At 29.7% G+C, this 24,678-nt stretch overlaps 2 protein-coding genes across 3 annotated transcripts; both read left to right on the top strand.

Moving 5' to 3' along the window:
- Nucleotides 1-10,857: 10,857 nt before the first annotated feature.
- On the top strand, nt 10,858-19,634 carry LOC142332309 (deoxycytidylate deaminase-like). 2 transcript variants are annotated; one of them, XM_075378671.1, is made up of 4 exons: nt 10,858-11,288; nt 12,565-12,644; nt 13,686-13,899; nt 19,453-19,634. In XM_075378671.1, the coding sequence occupies exons 2-4, from the start codon at nt 12,614-12,616 to the stop codon at nt 19,607-19,609; spliced, it is 402 nt and encodes a 133-aa protein (XP_075234786.1). In that variant the 5' UTR covers nt 10,858-11,288; nt 12,565-12,613; the 3' UTR covers nt 19,610-19,634. The 2 variants fall into 2 exon arrangements, with proteins under 2 accessions (XP_075234786.1, XP_075234785.1); XM_075378670.1 differs by having other exon boundaries at nt 12,565-12,719.
- A 1,850-nt stretch (nt 19,635-21,484) lies between these two features.
- Nucleotides 21,485-22,817, top strand: LOC142332470 (uncharacterized). Its single transcript, XM_075378916.1, has 2 exons — nt 21,485-21,895; nt 22,149-22,817. Exons 1-2 carry the CDS (start codon nt 21,485-21,487, stop codon nt 22,815-22,817), a joined length of 1,080 nt encoding a protein of 359 aa, XP_075235031.1.
- The last annotated feature ends 1,861 nt before the right edge of the window (nt 22,818-24,678 follow it).

The following is a 24,678-nucleotide window of genomic DNA, read 5'->3' as shown; positions in this document are numbered from 1 at the left end:
AAATATTGAGACTATTTCCTGTTTCATTATTCAATTCTTTTATATAAAAGATAACCAAATGATACATGAACAATAATAGAGATAAACAGTCAGCTGTTCTATAATTGTAGTACCTTGGCTAAAGCTTAATATTGCTGTAATTTTATCACAGGCTTATAGTATTGGTGTTTCAGTAATGGTATTTCTGAAGTAGACCTGGTCAAGACCAACTGCCAAAATTTAATTGGGCTTTCTGCCAGTTGTGAAGCAAAATAAAGAAAAAGTATTAAGATCTGTCATTTCAAAAAATTGAATTTTCATCAGTGCAGTGAAAATAACAAAACCTGTAAGCATATGGAAAAAAAATTTCTTATTCTGAAATCATTAGAATAACCTGAAGGTGATAAAAAATTTCACAGAAATGGAGGTTTTTTTGTTAACTTACAGTGAATATTTTTAATGATTACAGATTAGCCTTTTGAATGTTTTCTTGTTCTGTTCTAACTATGTGAAGAGCATAATTTATGTTTCTTGACCAAAGTATACATTTTGCTTTTCAATTACTTTGAGGAACCAATATTATAAATAAAGCATTACAGTAAAATAAAAAAATTAAAATAAAATATTATTACTATAACAGAAATTTCCATAGCTGTTTTTCTTAAGTTGCATTTTCTTTATTAAATAAAAAGGGAATGAGAAATTAAATGAGGTAAAATTATTAAATTCAGATGAGGTAAAATTATTTTTCATATAAACTTTGTCAAAAGTTGGAAACTTTTATTTGATTTTTAGTGTTAAAATATCGGTGTGTTTGAAATTTCTGCTGTTTTTTTTTTAATACGATGGCTAACTTCAGTTTTTAAATGTAAACCTCTCCAGTTTTTGAGATTAACATAGAATAAAAATTACTTACAATGATTTGCTAATACAGGTGTTCATCCAAAAATGTTATAAAAATTGTTGGTTTTCATTAAAAAAAAAATATGAAGCAATACTGGAAGAATGGTTTAAAATTCAAACATTTCCCATTTAAATTTCTTAGAAGATTTTTTAATTTACAAGATGCCATAGAGGCACATTTAAAATGAATTTCTGAAAATGAAACTCTGTTCAGGATTCTTATCATGTTTCTGACATTGTAAGAAAGTAATGAAAAGTAAATTAATTTCTTGCGGCCAAAGTATTACAGTAATACAGTTATATCACCTATTAGAAGATTTTTATTATGATTAACAGTTTCAGATATTATATTTTTGGCAAAAAAATTTGTCAAGATTGAACATGTTATTAAAAAAATCATAAATTTCTGCATGTGGTTTTCAAATATCTATTATAAGTAGTATTTAAAAAAATTTCCAAATTTTCTTGATTTTTCACTAGGATCCATATCCCATTAGTCATCCTCAGTGGGTTATATTTTTCCCAGTAGTCCTATGTTAACCCATTGGGTTGGTCTAGTGGTTAACGCGTCTTCCCAAATCAGCTGATTTGGAAAGTCGATAGTTACAGCGTTCAAGTCCTAGTAAAGCCAGTTATTTTTTAACGCATTTGAATACTAGATCGTGGATACCGGTGTTCTTTGGCGGTTGGGTTTCAATTAACCACCCATCTCAGGAATGGTCGAACTGAGAATGTACAAGATTACACTCATACATATCATCCTCATTCATCCTCTGAAGAATTATCTAAACGGTAGTTACCGGAGGCTAAACAGGAATAAGAGAGAGTAGTCCTATGTTAGAAAAAGGACAAAGGTAAAAATATATTGAAGAAATGATAGTCTGAGAATTCAGTTGCAAGTTTGATGTAAATACATAATTAAATATTCTAATACAGTACTAAAATTCGGTACAGAAGAATTGAGAGGAGAATTGAAGAAGTGATAGGAGAAGACCAAGTTGGTTTCAGGAAAAGTATAGGGACAAGGGAAGCAATTTTAGCGCTCAGATTAATAGTAGAAGGAAGTAAAAGAAAAACAACATACTTGGCATTTATAGATCTAGAAAAGGCATTTGATGATGTAGACTGGAATAAAATGTTCAGCATTTTAAAAAAATTAGGGTTCAAATACAGAGATAGAACATCCCTATCAAGGATGTTCCCTGTCCCTGTTACTTTTTATTCTTTACATAGAACCAGCAGTTAATGATGTTAAAGAATAATTTAGATCTGGAGTAACAGTAAAAGGTGAAAAGATAAAGGTACTATGATTTGCTGATGATATAGTAATTCTAGCTGAGAATAAAAAGGATTTAGAAGGAACAATGAACAGCATGGATGAAGTCCTATGCAAGAACAAAATGAAAATAAACAAGAAGAAAAAAGTAATGAAATGTAGTAGAAATAACAAAGATGGACCACTGAATGTAAAAATAGGAAGAGAAAAGATTATGGAGACAGAAGAATTTTGTTTGGGAAGTAGAATTACTAGAGATGGACGAAGCAGGAGTGATATAAAATGCTAAATAGCACAGGTGAAACGAGCCTTCAGTCAGAAATATAATTTGTTTATATCAAAAATTAATTTAAACCTCAGGAAAAGATTTTTGAATGTATGTTTGGAGCATATCTTTATATGGAAGTGAAACTTAGACGATTGGAGTACCTGAGAAGAAAAGATTAGAAGCTTTTGAAATGTGGTGTTACAGGAGAATGTTAAAAATCAGACGGGTGGATAAAGAGACAAATGAAGAGGTGTTGCAGCAAATAGATGAAGAAAGAAGGAAGGATAGGTAGAAGGAAAAACTTTTGCAAGCAGGCAACGTTTGGAGTATGTAAAACAAATTGTTAGGGATGTAGGATGTAGGGGGTATACCAAAATGAAACGACTAGCACTAGAGAGGAATCTTGGAAAGCTGCATCAAACCAGTCAAATAACTGAAGACAAAAAAAAACAATACTGTACTAAATATTTAAGAAAATACTAAAATATAATAAATATTTTAAAATCATGGAATATAAATTTTTTGTGAGATATTACATCATGATAATGTTTATTTCTAGATAGCTGTATACAGCTATAATGACTGATTGAAAATACAGTTTCATACAGAAAACAAATTCTGTATAATAAAACCTACACCATTTATAAAAAATAAAATGAAAATTTGTAAAAATAAAAATCTTTTGTGGTAAGGAGTAAAGGATGTTTTCGACAGGGGGCTACTGTACTCAACACATAGTTTTTGTTCTCTTCTCAGTTTCTTTTATAGAACAGAATGCAAATTTTTGTCTTGAAATACCTTCTACTGGTAAATGATCACCAACATTCATCATAATCTGAACTCTTTCTGATACAGGACCAGATGTACATTTTTTAATTTCTGCTTTTGATGGCCTGGAAATAATTATTCAGCCAAGGGCACCAGGAGCTGGAGAAGTGAAGTTGAACAGTGGTTCACTTCTTTATACATTATCCAAAAATTTACAATTGAAGTCAAAAATAATTTATAAAAAGACTTCTTCCACTACTTAGACTGGACTTCCTATCCAGATCATATAATGAACTCATTTGATCAGCCAAGTCCATTCTTTCCATATTTGTACTACAAAACTTAATAGCTTCTGGGCATGACAATTCCACTTTTGTACCTTTTCTTGTTGTTCTGAATAATGTAGTTATGGTATTCTTGTGACAGTTACTAATAACAGACACTTGTTTCATATCTTGTCAAACAGTATAAAGTGTTTCACAATTGTTTACCAGGAATTTTGACTCTTATTCATAGCAATCTTTCTGTTGTTTGAAATATACTTTCATCCTGACATGCAGGTCCCTACAGCAGCAAATCATTAATTTCCAAATTACTCTTTCTGTAACTGTTATTTCCTTGCTCTAATTTTGTGGCTCAAAAATTTCCAAAACTACTATATCAATTTCATTGAAATTTAGATATGGTGTAGTGGTATAACTGAAGTTGCATGTGAAAATTTTATGAACATTGATAGAGTCATTCTTGAGTAATGACCAATTGAAGGTAAAAAAATTTGAGCAGTCAAATTAGTAGCGTAGTTTATGATGTTGCAAGTTGGAAATTGAAGTTTCTTTATTTGCGGTATCTATTGTTAACAATATTAAACCAAATTAAAATATTAAATCCAAATTATATTAATGAAAAGACAGTCTTCTTGCATAGAATTGCACAAATTTTTAAAAATTAGATTAAACAGTCATAAAAACTATGCTATAAACTGTAATTAGCTCTATAAAAAAATTTAATCTAATTAATTACCTGCTGACAAGGCAAGAAATAAAAGCAGAAAAATCAGTTTATGTAAAGAAGACTAATATTTTACTTTTCCTCGAATTTAAGAGCTCTTATTTTTGGAATAGATCGTTAGTAACTAATTGGTTCATTACTAATATAACAAAGTCTAGTATGGAGAAACGTTTATACTTTTTTCATATCACAAATACGGTGATAAGAGGTCAGATAGATAAATATTTACAGCGCGCAAAAAATATTATCGATACTGTAAAGAATTAATATATTCATTTATAATTTTATAAAAAAAAACAGGATGTAAGTTCCCATATTTTGTTTGATGTCAAGAGCATCATTTATTTACTTTCACAAGAGGCTGAATTCCATTAACAGCTGCTGATAGATGAATTAACACAATCATTACAAAATTTTCATGTGAAAAATGCCATGCCAGAGTGGGACTTAAATCTGGAACCTCTGGATGAAAGGCAGTGTCACTTCTACTCCACCATGGAGATCATAACTACAGCTTGCGAGATTATAAATATTAATTATATAAACTTTTAGGCCAATTTTATCGGTGATACATTATATATATATATATATTTTACACAACACACATAAATGAGGTGGATAATTTATGCTTAACAAATTAATTTCTATAATAGATTTTCATGGTATCACACATCTTCAGTTGGTATTGAATTTTATAATTACATTAAAACATATTTATAACTTGTTAATTTGTTGAAAACGTTTTGTTTTATAAATATTATGAATGTATATGCAAATTCTGCGGTCCAGTACTGGAATGATGTAATATTTAAAATGTAGTATTTTCCTTTGTTCTATCGTAATTATTTCTATTGTATTATCAATATAAATATTACATTCGGTGCATTTAATTTTGCATATTCTTCTTAATTCCTCTCCATTATTTCTATTATTGCTATTTTTAAATATTTTATAATGCAGTCATTTGGTTTATATGCTTTTCTCTTGTATGTATTAAATAATATATCATATACATTATGATATCTTATATCATATATGTTAGTAATTGTTTCTATTTTTTATTTGTATAATTTTATTTAAGAAAAAACTATTATTAATCTTTGTGTTATTTTCCTGCTGTTGTATTAGTAAAACAATCATGATATTTCTTATTCTGTTTTTCATAAATTTCTCTATAATTTTATCGTCAAATCATTAAATATTGCTATTGGTTTTCTTTCATCTATTACTTTTTTGAGTTGTTTTTGTTTTTTGTATAATGAAAGCTATAAATATCATGTTTTCATATGTAAAGTTATGTATTTTCATATGTATTTAAATATATTGTAATATTATTTGTTGATTTTTTAGAAAACTGATGTTTCTATTATACTGTTTATTCTGATTTCAACATCAAAAAAAATGAATTTTTTTGTTTGAAAAATATTTCTACAAATAAACATTTGTAGAATGTATATTTATACAAATAAACATTTTGTATGCGAATGTTTAATTCTTATTGTAATTAAGTTTAAAATGATCACATGCTCATTATTTATTTATTTTTTTTTTTTTTGTCTTCAGTCATTTGACTGGTTTGATGCAGCTCTCCAAGATTCCCTATCTAGTGCTAGTCGTTTCATTTCAGTATACCCTCTACATCCTACATCCCCAACAATTTGTTTTACATACTCCAAACGTGGCCTGCCTACACAATTTTTCCCTTCTACCTGTCCTTCCAATATTAAAGCGACTATTCCAGGATGCCTTAGTATGTGGCCTATAAGTCTGTCTCTTCTTTTAACTATATTTTTCCAAATGCTACTTTCTTCACCTATTTGCCGCAATACCTCTTCATTTGTCACTTTATCCACCCATCTGATTTTTAACATTCTCCTATAGCACCGCATTTCAAAAGCTTCTAATCTTTTTTTCTCAGATACTCCGATTGTCCAAGTTTCACTTCCATATAAAGCGACACTCCAAACATACACTTTCAAAAATCTTTTCCTGACATTTAAATTCATTTTTGATGTAAACAAATTATATTTCTTACTGAAGGCTCGTTTAGCTTGTGCTATTCGGCATTTTATATCGCTCCTGCTTCGTCCATCTTTAGTAATTTTACTTCCCAAATAACAAAATTCTTCTACCTCCATAATCTTTTCTCCTCCTATTTTCACATTCAGTGGTCCATCTTTGTTATTTCTACTACATTTCATTACTTTTGTTTTGTTCTTGTTTATTTTCATGCGATAGTTTTTGCGTAGGACTTCATCTATACCGTTCATTGTTTCTTCTAAATCCTTTTTACTCTCGGCTAGAATTACTATATCATCAGCAAATCATAGCATCTTTATCTTTTCACCTTGTACTGTTACTCCGAATCTAAATTGTTCTTTAACATCATTAACTGCTAGTTCCATGTAAAGATTAAAAAGTAACGGCGATAGGGAACATCCTTGTCGGACTCCCTTTCTTATTAGGGCTTCTTTCTTATGTTCTTCAATTGTTATTGTTGCTGTTTGGTTCCTGTACATGTTAGCAATTGTTCTTCTATCTCTGTATTTGAACCCCAATTTTTTTAAAATGCTGAACATTTTATTCCAGTCTACGTTATCGAAAGCCTTTTCTAGGTCTATAAACGCCAAGTATGTTGGTTTGTTTTTCTTTAATCTTCCTTCTACTATTAATCTGAGGCCTAAAATTGCTTCCCTTGTCCCTATACTTTTCCTGAAACCAAATTGGTCTTCTCCTAACACTTCTTCCACTCTCCTCATTATTTATAGTAGAGTTATATGACTAAAGTATCATCTATATATTTTATATTATTTGGTGTGAATTTAATGTGCCATGAACTGTTTATTTTTTCAAAATCTGTATGAATATCTCTGACATAATAGCAGATATAGGTGATCACATCGGTAAGCCTTCTGTTTGTGAATAACAATTATTCTCATACTCAAAGTAATTTTTAAGTATAATATTTATTTTGGTGTACTCTGGGGTTTCATTTAATCTGTTATTATTTCTATTGTTATGTCAATTGGTATATTGGGTACACGTTGATATCAAGTAGTTTAGCTATAAAAAGATAGCATAATACTCGTATTAGCTATATTCAGGTGCCGTTTCAAAATTTATTAAAATCTTTGTAGGATTATTTTATTTTATGCAATTTTGGTAGTACATTGAGTTTTGAGGATTTGTTTTAATTAAATACCGGTTTATATTTAGATATTAAATCTTATATCTTTGTGCGTAATCTGTATATATTAGCTTTATCTGATTTGAATGATGTTAATCATTATCATGTTTTGTAATCATTTGTTTATTTACATATTTTTTTTTTTATTGTGGCTAATTATATTTATTTGATTTTTATCAAAATTATCAATTTAATCACTATTGTATTCATTATCAATTATCTGTTGATTATACTTAATGCTTTCAAATTACAATTTCAATTTATAATTGTTAATTTTTCTTTATTATCAAAAGATACATTAGTAAATTTTTAAAAATTATTTGATTTTTTTAATTATTGTTAAGAGAATTGATGTGTTAAAATTCTTGCGATATAAATAGTTTTTCATTGTATTTATTATTATAAAGCCTTAATTTATAATTTAATAAAAAGTTTTAATTTTAATCTTTTAATCAAAATTAGTATTTTTTTTCTTTTACAATACCCATTAAATTTCTTGAATACATGTAAACTATAAATATTAAGTTTTTAAGTAAATGTAGTAAATATAATTTATTAATAAAATAACCTTATCTTTATAGGCTTGTTTAATTTCTTGTTTTATTCTGAATTATTTACATAATGCTTCTGTTTTTTTAATAAATATATCATTTGTAGGGGTTTTTATATTGTAATTGCATGTTTAGATGTTAATTTGTATTTCAAACAAGTTTTATTAAATTTAATTTTATGCATTAATTTTAAATGTAATTTTTACGTCCTTGTACGAAGTAAAGGAAACATTGTGCGCGAAAAAATTCAGTTTTCAGATATCAACAGAAATATCCATTTTGACTGATCCATTTTGAATAGTTTCGGTGTGACGTCTGTACGTACGAATCTCGCATAACTCAAAAACTAAGCTGTAGGATGTTGAAATTTTGGATTTAGTACTGTTGTGACATCTAGTTGTGCACCTCCCCTTTTGATTGCAATCAACTGCACCAAAAGTGTACAAAAAAGCTCAAAATCCAAGTTTTTTTGGATTTTGGACTTTTTCATACTGCAGTAATAAGCCCTCATGAGAATGTTGAGAATGTGTAAAAACTTACACATTCTCAAATGTGTAAGTTTTTTACACATTTGAGAATGGTCACAGTAGTTAAACATTTTTCAAACATGTTGATAACTTGCTTCTAACTCAGTAGAGTTAGAAGCAAGTTACCAAACATTGATTCCAATGTTTGGTAAGTAAGCAACAAAGTTTTCAAATGGACAGACTTCATTTATTATTATTAATTATCATGAAGTTTCAAACAGGAAAAAACTGGTGAGAATATAATAGTAGGTTATGTAATTATTACAATTATAGCCTACGATATTTGAGAAGGAGTAAGATTTAAAACAGTTTAGGAATGTTTCATCAAGAGCCCTTGATTACCCTGAACTCCTGCAGCTTAGATTCTCGAGGTTCTTTTTGTTTCAGTACAAAAGTGAGGAATCCATATAGTCAAGGTGTAAATCAAATAGGCAGATCCATTTCAAAGATTTCTAAACTAAACAGTATGTTAATTATGATTAATAATGTTAAAATGATTTTAACATGATTAATTAAAATTAATTATGATTTAAAATGTTTAAGTATGGCTATGGATCATTATTTTAAATAAATTAGGTTATCAGAAATCTACCTTTATTCCACATAATAAATTCATATTCAATATTCCACATAATTAAAAATCGTAATTTATTCTTAAGACTATAGTCATGTACCTATGATCTTAAGAATTAATAAAACTACAGTCAATTATCTATATTAATAGTTGCTGGACAACTCAAATGCTCATTAAACACATTTTTGTTATATCAGCTTTAATCAATTTATTAAATTTTGAATTATATTATGAATATAATATTACATTTATTTTATGAATTATATTATTTTATATTTAAATGAAGTTAGATATGATTGTTTGACCAATGAGATGAAAATTGTAAGAGCCAAGGAGGACCATATCACCAGAGTGACATATCAATTAATTTAATTGGATTACAACCCCTGGACATCAGCTGAATTTATTATTATATCTCTGAATTTGAGTAATCCTCTTATGAATAAATACCTTCCAATTCCTGGATGTCTGAGAATTCAGGAATTGTCAATGCTAGACAAATGAATTCAATGCTATTGTCAAATCTGTATACAAATGTATTTCGCCAATATGTATATTCAGAATGGATATACAATTGCCCATCAATGGGCAATTGATGAAAGACATGTTGATATCTCTGTTTCCAACTGTGATATGTGTTTTGCAATTCATTTTTTGTGAGCAAGCATACAGTGAAACTAAAATCTGTAGATTATAATCTCATGTTTATATTAATATTATGAGAGACATAGTCATGATGCCAGAAAATTAGAGAGAAACAAGCCAAACAGATTCAAATGATATTATTGAACTGAAAAATGATTGTCACAATATTTTGGGAACAGAAGAATCTACTAGCAGAATTCATGGAACTTGGGACTGCAGCAATATCAGAATCTTATTATGAATTGAAGGAGTTTGGACAAATCAAACCGTGCAGACTGCTCTCAATGGCAATTATTCTTCTGAATGAAAACGCATAACCTTACACTAAAAGGCCACTCAAAAACTTTAGTTGTCGGTTCAAGTTGCATGTTTAGCATACCATAAGCCCCATCTTCTTATTCTTTCCATCTTTCTTAATTCCAGAAAAATTTTGGTCATCCCTTGCCGTAAGGGTTGGTCATATCAAAACGTTTTACGTAATGTTTAGAGAACTAAAGACCACTTTAAACCGATTCGATACTGTGCCTATTACGGAACGAATGATTATTTTTGTGTTCGAACTCCATTTCTTCCACCCCCTGGGTCAATGAGTGGCGATATCAAAAAACTTTACTTAAATAAGTTTTAGGCCCTTATCCAAAGAATAGTTGGAACTTTAAACGAATTCGATATTTTACTTAATAAGAAAATTACAGCGAAATTTTGTTTTTTCGAAAAAGCCACCCCATTTCCAACCCCATGGTTCGATTTTGCTATTTACTAGGTAGCACTGAAATTCATATTGAATCTTTATAATTAACTAATGAAAGACTCTACGAGGTTTAGCAACGAGAATAAGCTCATCACTATTTACTACGCATTTAAATGTAGCAGCCCGACATATAATCGGACTCCGGCCTTAAGAACGAAATAACCTTTCGGGAATTCTAGGGCTTAGGCCTGAAATTGTTAAACATCAAAGCAATTCTTAAATTTATTTGCTCCTTATAAAGGGGATTGTTTGTATTTTTTGATATCTATTACTCAGGTTCTTAGCTAAATTTTAGTTTAAATCTTTAAGTACTTGCGTAACCATATGGTAACAAAAAAAAAATTGGTTTCGTAATTTATTTTATTAACAGTAGAATAATTTCAATTTTGGGTTGGCAACACCCTTTTGGATGGAGGGAAATCAATATTAAACAACAGCTTTTCTTTCTCTTGCCTTTGTAGTCCCCGGTAATTACCTGTCAGATAATACTTCAGAGGACGAATGAAGATGTTTTGTATGAGTGTAAATGAAGTGTAGTCTTGTACAGTCTCAGTTTGACCATTCCTGAGATGTGTGGTTAATCGAAACACAACTACCAAAAAACACTCGTATCCACGATGTAGTATTCAAATCCGTGTTAAAATAACTGACTTTACTAGGACTTGAACGCTGGAACTCGACTTCCTAATAAACTTATTTGGGAAGACGTGTTCACTACTAGACCAACCCAGTGGGTTATTAAACAGCAGTCTAATTTAAACACTAGCCTTTGTTCGTAACTTAGTGAATTGTTGGTGTGTGTCGAGGTATTGGAATTTTGTATTTTTCAGAAATACGGACATTCGCCTTCAGTAAGTAAAATAACCTTTTTTTAAAACATTTTTTTGAAATGTTTCTGATAGTTTTTATTTTCTCTTTTAACTCCAGTATCTAATGTTATAATATTATTAATTTTCATAATTTGTTTTCTATTGTATAAATAATCTTTATTAACTGCAATACATTTCCTCTAATACCTATATTTTTTAATTTTTGTAAAAGTAATTTACGATTAACAGTGTCAAATATTAAACTCAAATTTTCATATGCATTATTTATGATTCTACCATAAAACAACTGTACACATTTTTGGATCTAATTAATGACTCAAAAGTTAAATGGAATAATTATATCAATCATTTATGAGGGAGATTTTATTTAGCTATTGGGTGTGGGAATTTTGAAATTGTCATTTAAATGAGAGGCGTCTGTTAAACAGGTTTCATTGTCATTCCTAAGTTATTGTTTTATTTATATGTGAACTTGATTTTTGTTCCAAACTTTCAGTTTTAACCTATTTAGGTTGAAGGTATCATTAAAACAAATTATTGAAATTTTTCCTCCAGAAAATACCTTACCTTGCCTTTAAGCAATGTTGTTTCTTTACAAATTTAAATTACAAGTAATAAGTGAAGCCAAAAAGTCTAATAATTGTAGTGCAGCCAGAAAATATTGTGTCCACGAAAAAAATGTATATTGTTAGAGGAAGCAGAAAGACTCCTTGCTGTCCTAATATCTTCCCAGAAATCTTTCAGAGGTCCACGGATAGGTTGTGAATAGATGAGTTAGTTTTCAAATTCCTTAAAGAAAATAAACGTAAATGTTTTTTTGGATTACAAGAGATACAGTCTGAATATATATAAGTTTATCAGATGTTTCTGAACATGGAAATATAACTTACAAAAGCTCTAGAACATTATGATTAGTTACATTGGTTGGTAAACGGAATTATAATTTTTATATTATATATACAAGTGGGCCAAACAAAAATAAAACTATTCTAAATTTTTATTCTATCTTTTGAGTTATGAATGTATGTTGTTTTATGTTATATATGTGTTCACGTGATTATCACGTATTTTGTAATCCCATTATCTGCTTTATAAGCTATGCTAATTATCAGGATCTGTTATTTATCAAATACATTTTGACATTATGAAAGATACAGTTTTCTCAGAGACATGGTAACAAGGGGTTTCAAATGATTAGATAGGTTTATAATGTATTGTTTTTTTTATGTATATGAAATAAAACAGTATGCAATTTTATTTTAATGAAATTGTTCTAATTTTTGTTTGGTTTTTACAGGAAACCAAATTTTAAGAGAACAAATTATTTAGAATGGAGTGATTATTTTATGGCTGTTGCATTTCTTACGTCAAAAAGAAGTAAAGATCCATGTACTCAAGTTGGTGCTTGTATAGTAAATAATGATAAGAAAATAGTTGGCAAAGGTTGTAATGGTATGTCAATCGTTTGTGATGATGATTTTTCCCTTGGGGGAAGAATACACTCGATAAACTTGATAAACATTTATATGATTACATTTATTGTGTTTTTTATTTATATGAGTATGATGGTTCAGTATAAAATTACAATTACAATCCAGCGCTATGTTGAATTTTAATTGTATTTGTTCGTGTACTTATTTGTAATATATTTTGTTTTATTTTTATATTCATTTATAATTGTATTTATTATGTTGAACTGCAATTGTTAAAAGAGAAAAGATAATTATCAAAACAAATTTTTGGGAACAGTATGGAAGACCTCTTCTGTCAAGTGTATAACTATAAGAGAGCAAAGTGGCGATCATTGATTAATATTCATTGCTATTTGCAATGAATATTAATCCTGGCATATACATAAACAAATTTAGGGAGTACTTAAAAAAGTAGATGACTTTAAGTTATTTTAAATACTCTTGGAAATACCATTACAATCTAAAAAGTCCAAATAGCGTTTTTTTTCTGTGTTTATATAAACAGATAATTTAATTTTTGGTTCTTTCATCTTAATGTTAAAGTTTATTTAATGTTTAATGCTAAGATATTTAATGGTGGATGCTACTTAATATGTAAAAAATTGAGCCCAGATAGATGGAAATCTGGAAAATTCAGTGTCCCACTGATCAGGCAATCAGTGCTCCACTGTAATTGTAAGCGAAAAGATAGGGCCTTTTCTCTTACAAAAGAAAGTTAGTAGATTTTGTTCAAAATTGATTTCAATAGAATTATTTATTTTAAATTTTACATTAAAGAACTCTCAAAGTTTGAATATTAAACATATGATTTCATTTTTACCAGAAAAATAAAAACAAAAAGTGCAACCACATATTATATTTGTAAGTTGATATTTTAATTTTTCCTAAAATTATAATTATGTGTAATATACAGATTTTATCTGATCTGGGGTGTTTGTTTCTCTAGCTTGCCATGCAGAAATGATTGCCGTACTAAATAAAGATTCATCAGATGTAAAGGATTGTACAATATATGTGACATTATTTACATGTAATGAATGTGCTAAGAAATTTATACAGTCTGGAATAAAAGAAGTTGTATATATGTCAGATAAGCATTCAAAAAAAGTTACAACAGTTGCTGCTAAAAGGATGTTCAATAAATCTAAAGTTATTTATAGGTAAGTTGAAATCCATTTTTATTTTTATTTTTATTTATGATTTGTGTGTGCCTTGAGCTATTATAATTTTATTATATATTTGATATAAGAAAATTAGTTGGAATCAAATCTTAAGTACTGTTTCACTTATTTTGTAATTTGGATGTGTAGAATGAAAGTCTGGCTATAAAGTTCTGGGACTGAGCCTATAAACAAACAATCTACCCTATGTTAACATCTGTCTTATAATGTTTATCACTCACTGTATAATATATCTTGGTCACATGATAAAGTCTGCAGTGCAAGTTTCTTATACAAGCTTATTATACAAGCTTATTTCATTACCTCACTCTTAAAAATACTTGTATAGAAAAGCAGCTTCTATAATTTGCTATGTCAAACATTTAATGACAAATTTTTGCTCATATTTTCATCTCTTACAGGAAATTTAAAAAAAATATATTGAAAAGGTACAATGTGTTGTTTAAATAAACACAATGTGTTTGTTAAAGTACAGTGTATCTCATAAAATATTATGTGATATTTATGAGATATTATTTTAAAAAATATCATGGTTTTTATAAAATTTCATAGTTTGACCTGAGACGGCACAAGTGTGACCAAATGAGTGTGACATTTGTCAAGAACGATCTTTTAGTTAGCATGGTGTGAAATTTCAGACACATGTGTTTAGTTGCTAGTTTATGCTGATTGAGTGAAACAAACAAGTTTTGCCATTTTCTGAAAAGTGGATAAAATTGAAGTTCAAAGTATATGGATAATTTGCTTTAAAATGTTTAACCCCAGTGGACATACAAAAAGAGTATATTCCACTTTAAGGGATTCTTTCCCTTCATTTCCAATGGTAAAAATTTAATTTGCGTCCATTACATGAAAAGCTACACTAATAATTCTGATTAGTGAAAATGACCTCTAATATCAAAATATAACAAATTTCATTTTCTAGACCTTAACTTTGCAATGAAATAGTGCGATATCAAAGTTGATAATTTATTGGTATTTATGCTACTGTACTCATAGCTAGAGTAAGAACATTGAAAGTTTTTCCTTCTTTTTTTTAAGAATTTCCTTGTGTGTGTGTTACAATCTGTTCAACTAGTGAACAATAAGCAACCCCCCACAGACTGATGAGATAAGGCTGATTTGTTGTATGACATGTAAGTGAAGTGTAGTGTCTTGTACATACTTGGCCAATCATTCCTGAGATGTGTGGTTAATTGAACCCTCCCGTCAAAATGTATGAGTATCTGCTGTGTAGTATTCAAATCCATATAAAACAGCTAAGTTTTAAATGGATTTGAACCTCAACCCATCGGGTTGTTGTAGCGGTGAACATGTCTTCCTAAATCAGCTGATTTGGAAGTCAAAGAGTTCCAACATTCAAGTCCTAGTAAAGACAGTTATTTTTACACGGATTTGACTACTAGATTGTGTATACCGGAGTTCTTTGGTTGTTGGGTTTCAATTAACCACACATCTCATGAATAGTCGAACTGTAAAAGATACACTACATATCATCCTCTGAAGTAATACCTGAACGGTAATTCCCGGAGGCAAAACAGGAAAAGAGAGAAGGATTTGATTCTCAAAACCTTCGACTTCAAAAATCAGCTTTAAACAACTGATTTGTGACAAGTTAATCACTATATCAGCTCGACGGGCTAGTGAATTTTGTGAATTAAAATTTTGAAAGGTTGAGGCTTGATATTTTTGTGGGGCTTGATATAAAAGTCTTAATTTTTCAAAATCTGAAAGTTATTTTTTTTTCAAGGTCCGATCGGCCACGAAATAAAAACCCATGCAAAAATCAGATGAATCTTTGCGCATATGTGTTGCATCTCTAGTATGGCCTTCAATCACGCCGCGTCACTTCGTTTAGTTCTAAACGCACAGCTAGCACGTAAACATGTCTACAATAATAGCATCTCCTGCCAAGTGTGAAGTGTGTGCGGTAATTCTATTTCTTCAGGCTGAAGGGTATAATGCAGCTGAAATTCATTGACGAATAAGTAATGAGTACGTTGAAACTTCAATGAGCGACAGCAAAGTACAACAATGGTGCAAGAAGTCTAAAGCAGGACGTGCAGATGTTCATGATGCAGGCGGTCAGAGAAGGAAGCGAGGGTCAACCGATGATCTCGTTGATCAAGTGGATGAGGTAATTCAAGAAAATCGTCGGTGCACAATTTCTGTATTGAGTGATTTGTTTCCTGAAATTTCAAGGTCAGCTCTCTACACCATTGTGAGTGAGAGACTTCAGTACTGCAAACTGTGTGTGAGATGCGTTCCCAAGATGCTGTCCGACCATCACAAAACAATGAGAATGGACTAACGTTTCTCCAGCGCTACCACAATGAAGGAGAAGATTTTTTGAACAAAATTGTCACAGGGGACGAGACACGGGTCCATTTCGAAACCGAAGAAACAAAAGAACAATCCAAACAGCGGATGCATTCTCATTCTCCCAGTAAACCAAAGAAGTTCAAGCGAACCTTCTCCAACAGAAAGCATACGGCTACTGTGTTCTGGGACCAGATTGGAATTCTCTTTGTGGAATTTATGGAACGTGGCATGACCATCACTGCAGCCTCATACCGCGTGACTCTTCAACGTCTACGAAGGGCAATTCAGAATAAGCGGAGAGGAATGTTGTCGTCAGGCATTGTCTTTCTCCATGACAATGCTCAGCTGCACACTGCAGCTATAACAAAGAAGCCCCTGCAGCGTTTTTGTTGGGAAGTGTTTGATCACCCACCATACAGCCCGGACTTGGCTCCATCCGATTTTCACCTCTTTGCTCACATGAAACGCTGGCTAGGAGGACAACATTTTGGCACAGACATCGAGCTGCAGACCAGTGTAGAAACATGGCCGAAAACACAGGCGGCTCCATTCCTTGATGAGGATATTGGAAAGTTGGTACCACGCTACGACAAATGTCTAAATAGGAGTGGCGACTATGTAGAGAAATAGCGTAACTATGTAAGTACTTGTTACAAATAAAAAATTTTTTATTTTTACTCTGGTTTTAATTTCGTGACTGATAGGACCTTGAAAAAAAATAACCCTCATATATGTCTATACAAAAGAAAACTAAAGTAATAGTTCTAATTTTGATATTTAACTGAACCAAGTTATGAATTTTTTAAAGTTGCACAAAAAAGTTTCATAAAAAATATTAGACTAATGTGTAGACCAAAAAATTTTTCCATTTCTTTTAAACATTAAATTTATGATTTGTTATGTAGAATGTTTACAGTAGTAATTTTCATAGTGCTTATTTACTTTGTACAGAAATTTAAAGGTATAGCCTTAAAAATGTGATGTTATAATAAAAATATCATAAACTAATACCAGGAATTTATTTTGTTGAAATTATACCCAGGTTACTAAATTAAGATAAACTTACTTTTTAGGTTTTCCTAATCTGAATGATTTTAGGAGTGTGCTTAATTCTTCTTATAGTTTATGTAAAATAGAATGAGATCTTCCTGTTGCTGTGGTAATATTATTATTAGGAAATTGATAGTTTCCTTAAAATATTTTGAATTGGGATCCAAACTCTATTACTAACCATACTTCTTGAAAGAAATGCTAGGTCCTGTAGTATTATGGTAAAAGTGTACGTTACACATCATTATTCTCCAAACCTTTTGCTCAGTATCTGCTTACTGACACAATGATCTTCATAACTGTGGTGTTTTTATGTTGAATAACATTTAATTATGTTCCCTGCAACTCCATGAAACTTTCTTGTTCCTTTAATTCTCAAACAGTTTTTCAAATCTGGTTTTAAAGGTTTAAATATAATTTCTTCTTGTTTAACTAGAAAATAAGTAGTGCCTTAATGTCACCTTTGCAAGAGGCGTACATTTGCTCTTCTCAGGCTGATGAAACTTTAAACAACACCCTTAATTTAATTAATATTTGTACATATTCATCAAAATTACTTAGCTGTTACCATTTTTTGAAACTGGACTAAATAAAGTGTTAAGGTGTACCCTTCATTTACTATTTGTTGAACAGAAAAACATTCATCCATTTTAATTAATAATAATAATAATAAAAATAAAAAAAAACCATAAATAATAAACTAAGAGCAGCCTAATAATAAAAAATAAATAAATAATTTAATCACATCACAAGGCTGTATTTCACTGGAAAAAATAATACATCTGTACTCCAAGAGACCATAGTACTGACTGATCTATTTCTGTGACTTGTAGTCCCATTTGGTAGCTCCTGCAAATTTTGTTCTTTCATAGGATATAATTTACGTTATAGTAATACGATCATTATTGGTGTTCTGAATTTAAATATAATAGTCTGTAATAATCTAGGGATTGAATATTTGAGCGTACTACAACTACACTGCTTTAAATTGTTCGATAAACAAACCAACTATGGTTTCCAGTATTAGTGAATGCTGCACTGATCAAATATTTGTAAACCGTATTAATAACCAATTTATAAACCTGGATGGAGCGTACCAATGTAGCAGGTTTAATTTTAAAAACCAGTATAACAGATTGTTTCTGTATGGCCTGCCACATTCTAACAGGAAATATCAAAGGTTCTAATGATGATAACTGGTTTTCTCGGAAAAAAAAGTGAATGAAAATAACATGAAAAAATAAATAATATGTAAGAAACCAATAAAACAGAAAGACAATAGGCCACAAAGTGGTTCTTTGTGATTTTTATTGTTTTTTTTTTAGTTTTGTATTGTATTATTTTGAGAGAAATAAAATGGCGATTGATTGATTGATTCAATAATGTACATTAATAAATGTACATTAGTTGTGCACCTTTGAAAATTTTATAACTCGGTTCACAGTCAAATCAAATATCAAAGTTGAAACTTTTATTCTGATTTGCTTTTATATAGGTGTATATCATGTTAAAAGTTTTAATTTTCAAATTTATAAAAAAGAGGAAAGACTTATCGGTGTTCTTGCTCTAGCTATGTTGAGTACAGTAGCATTTATAATTATTCAACATTTATAATTCAACTCTAATATATCTTTGCTTCATTGCAAATTTAAGCTCTGAAACTGGAATCAAATTTTGACATCAGAGAGATAACAAAAGTACAGAAACTTTTGATAGTACAAAGTAAAAGGATTAATCTTTTTTTCTTTAATGGATATCTTTAATTCACAACTTCACCCTCAATGGGGGCTCTCAATATGTTATAGGAATTTTTTACAGGTTACCATTATCTAATATCAAAAGTTTGAAAGTGAGATTTCAAACATTATGAAAAATGGCTGTAAATGTTACGAAACATGTATGAACCTGCATTGGGATCACAGGAAATCATTTTGAACATCTATTGTATTGTTGTATAAGTATTTTATTAACATTAATATTTTTGTAATAAATTCAAGTCATTAAACAAAGGTGTTGCGTTCTTTTTGAAACACTTATTATTTACATTTTAACATGAAACTACAAAAAATAATAAACTAAATGTGTTCATGAACTAAATTAAGTATTGTGTTACTAATTTTATAGCATAATACTAAACTTATAAATAAATTTTTTTTTCAGGAAATGTACACCTAAAAATCCAGAAATTGTAATCAACTTTACAGATTTGAATAATATATTTCACAGTTACCAGATGGATGCACCAGTGAAATCTGTTCACATATATCAAAATTTATTTTATTTCTTAACATGTTTTTTTTTTTCATTTTTGTTGTAAAAACTTTTTTTACCATTGTTTTGTTGTCGACTATGAATTGACAGTATAAAATATTGTAAATATTTTATATTGACATATATATTGTAAAATATCAAAATTTAGTTTTTGTATCAAAATCAAATTATGTATTAGATAATAAGTTCTTACATATTAATTAATTTTATTTTAATGAAAAATGCATAATAAATAAATAATGTATCATAAACTTAATACATATTTGTCTATAATCATTCAAACTTCAAATAATCAACATATTTATTGGTCCTCCGGCCCGGATATGTACTTCAGCGACGTATTTGATACGACATATTTAATTTTAAACTGTAAGTTTCAAAATTGACTTAATTCATATAGACATTCATTCGTATAGTTATACAAGCTACTCCAAAAACTGTAATGCATACAAACATTATACGCAGTGAAATTTAACTATAAAGGTGTAAGCAATAGTGGAATCGATGTGTCGGAAATTTCCAAATTGAACTGGATAGTGTTTTCATGTGTTATCTTAGTTCGCCGAGTATATGACAATCTACAAGGAGCTACGAGAATCAACATTCATCATAGTCGTAACCCATTGTTCATCTTATTAATTAATTTTACTATTCTTATTATTATGTCTAATTTCTTATTATTAATATATACGTTAATATAATTAAATTCAAAATGACTGATCAGGAGACACTCAACAGTAAGACTTTGCAGACTAATAGCAAGGAACTTTTTAAAAAAAACGTGGTATAATTAAGGCATCAATCACACGAATCAATACCTTTGCTGATAAATTTAACCCCACAAAAAATGAAATATATTCTTTACAAATAAAATTAAGAAATTTGTTAGAATTATTTGTTAAAGTTGACTATTATGACATTAGTCTCAGTTGGAAGCTGTTGATGAGGATACAGCTGAAGATAATCTATGTAACATAGAATGTAAATTAAAATCTTTGTTAGATAAAATGTCTATAAAACCTCCTGATAAATCAGATCCTACCAATATGAAACCAATTAATAATCAAGTGCAACTCTTACAGCCAATTAAATTGCCATGTTTTAGTGGAAATTTACTTGACTGGCAGCATTACATACATTTAATGACTTAATTCATTCTAGAAATGACCTATCCGATATTCAAAAATTACACTACTTAGTCATCTTAAGGGATGAGGCCCTTAATATCATCAAAGACTTACCAATTACAAGGATAAATTATTCAGTCGCCTTAAATCTCCTTAAAAAAGGATATGATAATAAATACATAATCTCTGTTCATCTTATTCAAAATATTTTAAAAATTGGTTTCATTGAAAAGGAATCAGCAGATAATTTAAGACCATTTTATTAATAAAATTAATTCTTGTATAAGTTCATTGGAGGCAATGAATTTACCTGTAAATCCTTATGAGCTCATTGTTATGCAATTACTAGCATCAAAATTAGACAAAAATACTTGCAAAAATTGGAAGGAAAGACTTTCTAATGAAAACTTTCCTAATTTCAAAAACTTTGTTGAGTTTCTTAATAATAGAAGGCAAATACTTGAAAATGTTGCAGCTAAACTTGAGTATAATTCGCAATCAAATAACACTCACTCTTTTAACAAACAAGTATTTAACAAACCCTTTAAAGGCCAAGGGAAATATAACAATACAAATAAAATATACAGAAGAAATTTAGTTAGTTACCATGCAAATTCAAAAATTATTCAATGTACTATGTGTAAATCCGATCATTATTTATATACATGTAAAAAATTTCTTGATTTAACAGTAGATGAACGCAAGGAATTTTTAGTCCAGAATAAGTGTTGCTTTAATTATTTTCGAACAGGTCACTCTGTAAATAATTGTATGAATTTGCATGTATGTAAAACATGTTCCAAAAAGCATCATTCCTTAATCCATACAGAGGAAATAAATCTAGCTCTAAGCCTGAAAATAATACTTATCGTGCATTAAAATTACAAACAAACAAAAATGTTCTATTGTCTACTGCTGTGTGCAATACTGTGGACAAACATGGAAATTATCAGACATGTAGAGTGTTGCTTGATTCAGGCAGTCAAGCTAATATCTGCACAATGGAATTTGCTCGTAAAATTGTGCTAACTTTAACAAAAAATAATCTTCCAATTTCTGGAATTAATAACTCGTTATGTCAATCAAATTACAGTGTCACAGTTAAACTATACTCTCGCTATGAAAACTTTACATTAGACATTGTTTGTGCTGTATTACCTAACCTAACTGACAATCTTCCTGCTGAATCATTTTATTCATCTCATGTTAATTTACCTAAAAACTTATTTCTTGCGGACCCAAACTTTAAAATTTCTTCAAATATTGATGTCCTTTTAGGTGCACAGTACTTCCTAAACCTTATTCTGCCGAATAACTTTGTACGTAACCAGTATTTTCCCTTGATACAAGAAACAAGACGGATATATATTTGCTGGAAACCTTCCTTTAAATGTTACACACAACAATTCCGTTTCTTCCTTTTTCATTCGTAATGACAATAAACTTCTCTCATCACAGATAGAAAAATTCTGGGAGGTAGAAGAACCTATTTTAGTCAAACAAACCTCTCATGATAATTCAATATGTGAAAGAAATTTCATAGAAAATACAATTAGAAATAAGGATGGTAGATTTATAGTTACATTACCTTGTAAATCAGATAACATCAAACTTGGTGATTCTCTTAATAACGCCAAAAATAGATTTTTGTCTTTAGAACGTAAGCTTATTCAAGACCCTAGTTTTAAGAAGGGATACTCTAATTTTATTAATGAATATATAAACCTAGGTCATATGTCTGAACTTAATTCAAAGGATTTATTGATACCTGACTCAGAAGTTTTTTATCTACCTCATCACGCTGTTTTCAAGGAAACAAGCTTAACAACCAAACTAAGAGTTGTGTTTGACGGCTCAGCCAAATCCAGCAATGGTCTATCTCTGAATGATACACTAATGATAGGACCTACGGTCCAACAAGACTTATTTTCAATAATTTTAAGATTTAGAGTCCATAATTATGTTATCACAAAAATGTACAGACAGATTCTAGTTACTCAGAAGGACAGTAATTTGCAAAGAATGCTGTGGCGTGAAAACCCTGAACAAGACTTAAAGCATTATGCCTTAAGAACAGTAACTTGTACAACTAGTGCCTCATTTTTAGCTACTTGTTGTTTAGTTTAAATTGCCAATGATAATAACGATCAATTTCCTAATGCCTGCAGAGCCATATTAAATGATTTTTATGTTGACCTTATTACAGGAGCTGATAGTGTACATGAAATTAAGCAGTTAAAAACTGATGTATGTAACTTATTAAAACAGTATGGCTTTCCCCTTCATAAGTGGTTCTCCAATTGTCAAAATATTTTCTCCATTGATGATACTGTATTATTAAATACGCCTATATCATTATATAAAAATGAAAACATACGTACTTTAGGTATATTATGGAATAATTACTTAGATAAATTAACTTATGAAGTCAATCAAAGGGAAGTTAAAATATTCACTAAAAGACATATTTTATCAATTATTTCTGGTATCTATGACCTATTAGGTCTTATTGGACCCATTATATTTTTATGCAAAGCCTTTGGCTAGTCAAGTGCATTTGGGATGATACTTTACCAGATAATTTACTATCGCAGTGGCACATTTTTTACAATAAATTAAGTTTAGTTAGTTGTATAAATGTTGACAGATGTGTAAAGTTAAACACTGATAGTAGCATCAAATCCTTTTAACTCCATGGATTTGCAGATGCATCTCTTAAGGGTTTTGGATGCTGTATATATGTTAGAATTACTTACTGTAATGATAAAGTTTCATGTAATTTATTGTGTTCCAAATCAAGAGTTGCCCCTTTAAAACAAATGACTCTTCCAAGACTTGAACTCTGTTGCTCTTATCACGTTTACTTAATCAAGTTACATTAGCTTTAAATGAAAGAATCAATGAAATTCATTTATATTCTGATTCCATGATTGCACTCCATTGGATTCATGGTCAATTCACCAATTGGAAAGTGTTAGTAGCCAATCGAGTTTCAGAAATTCAACAGTTGACTTTTAATGCGAAGTGGCATCATATTGAATCACCTTCGAATCCTGCTGATATACTCTCTCGGGGATGTCTTCCGGAAAAATTAATTAATTTTGTATTATGGTGGCATGGTCCAAGCTGGCTTTTGCAAGATTCTTTCTGTTGGCCAACTAATCATCACTTTAATTCTACTGAAACAAAGGTTGATCCTCAATGCCTTGTTGAAAAACGTCAAACTGTTCAAGTTTGACCTCTAATATTACTGATTATACTGAGAAATACTCATCGCTGTCTTTACTTATTGTTTTAGATTCATTCAAAATATTAAGCATAAGTCTACTAACGATAGAAAATTTGATGCATTGTCTTCAAATGAATTAGAATTCACTCTTGAATTTTTCATTCATCAATCTCAGTTAGCATATTTTAAATCTGAAATTAATGATCTTCAAAACCAACGTTTCATTTCGAAACAAAGTAAACTCAGTTCGCTAGAACCATTTTTAGACTATAAAGATTTACTTCGTGTAGGAGGTAGACTGGAACATTCTAATTTGTCTTTCGATAAAAAACATCAATTAATACTACATCCTCATGAAAACATAACAAGGTTAATCATCCACGGTGAACATTTACGTCTTTTACATGCTGGACTCCAATTAACTCACAGTTCTCTTCGTCAAAGATTTTGGATTGTGAATGCAAAAATAGCTATTCGTTCTATAGTTAGGAAATGCCTAAAATGTTTTCGTTTTAATGCTGATAGTCAATCTCAGCAACTTGGTCAATTACCCTCTTCTAGAATCTATGGTGGCTATTGACTATGGTGGCCCTATTATGATTCACCATGGCGGGCAGAAATCTAAAATTCTTTCAAAGGCCTATATTGCGCTTTTTATTTGCTTAGTTACTAAGGCTATTCATTTAGAACTTGTTTCAGATTTAACAACTGAATCCTTCATTGCTGCCTAAGACGATTTATTGCTCGCAGGGGTATTTG

This window comes from Lycorma delicatula, chromosome 11, assembly GCF_047948215.1.
Source record: "Lycorma delicatula isolate Av1 chromosome 11, ASM4794821v1, whole genome shotgun sequence".
Classification (NCBI taxonomy): domain Eukaryota; kingdom Metazoa; phylum Arthropoda; class Insecta; order Hemiptera; family Fulgoridae; genus Lycorma; species Lycorma delicatula.
The sequence above is the reverse complement of the archived record's forward strand: the minus strand, read 5'-3'. Positions and strand labels throughout refer to the sequence as shown.

Bases quoted from the DNA above. Each gene is read 5' to 3' on its own strand.
- LOC142332309 (XM_075378670.1), top strand. From the start codon at position 12,614: ATGGCTGTTGCATTTCTTACGTCAAAAAGAAGTAAAGATCCATGTACT. The intron at 12,720-13,685 runs GTATGTCAATCG...TTGTTTCTCTAG, and splicing joins AGTTGGCAAAGGTTGTAATG to CTTGCCATGCAGAAATGATT. The intron at 13,900-19,452 runs GTAAGTTGAAAT...TTTTTTTTTCAG, and splicing joins AAATCTAAAGTTATTTATAG to GAAATGTACACCTAAAAATC.
- LOC142332470 (XM_075378916.1), top strand. From the start codon at position 21,485: ATGTTCCAAAAAGCATCATTCCTTAATCCATACAGAGGAAATAAATCT. The intron at 21,896-22,148 runs GTTAATTTACCT...CTCTCATCACAG, and splicing joins AATCATTTTATTCATCTCAT to ATAGAAAAATTCTGGGAGGT.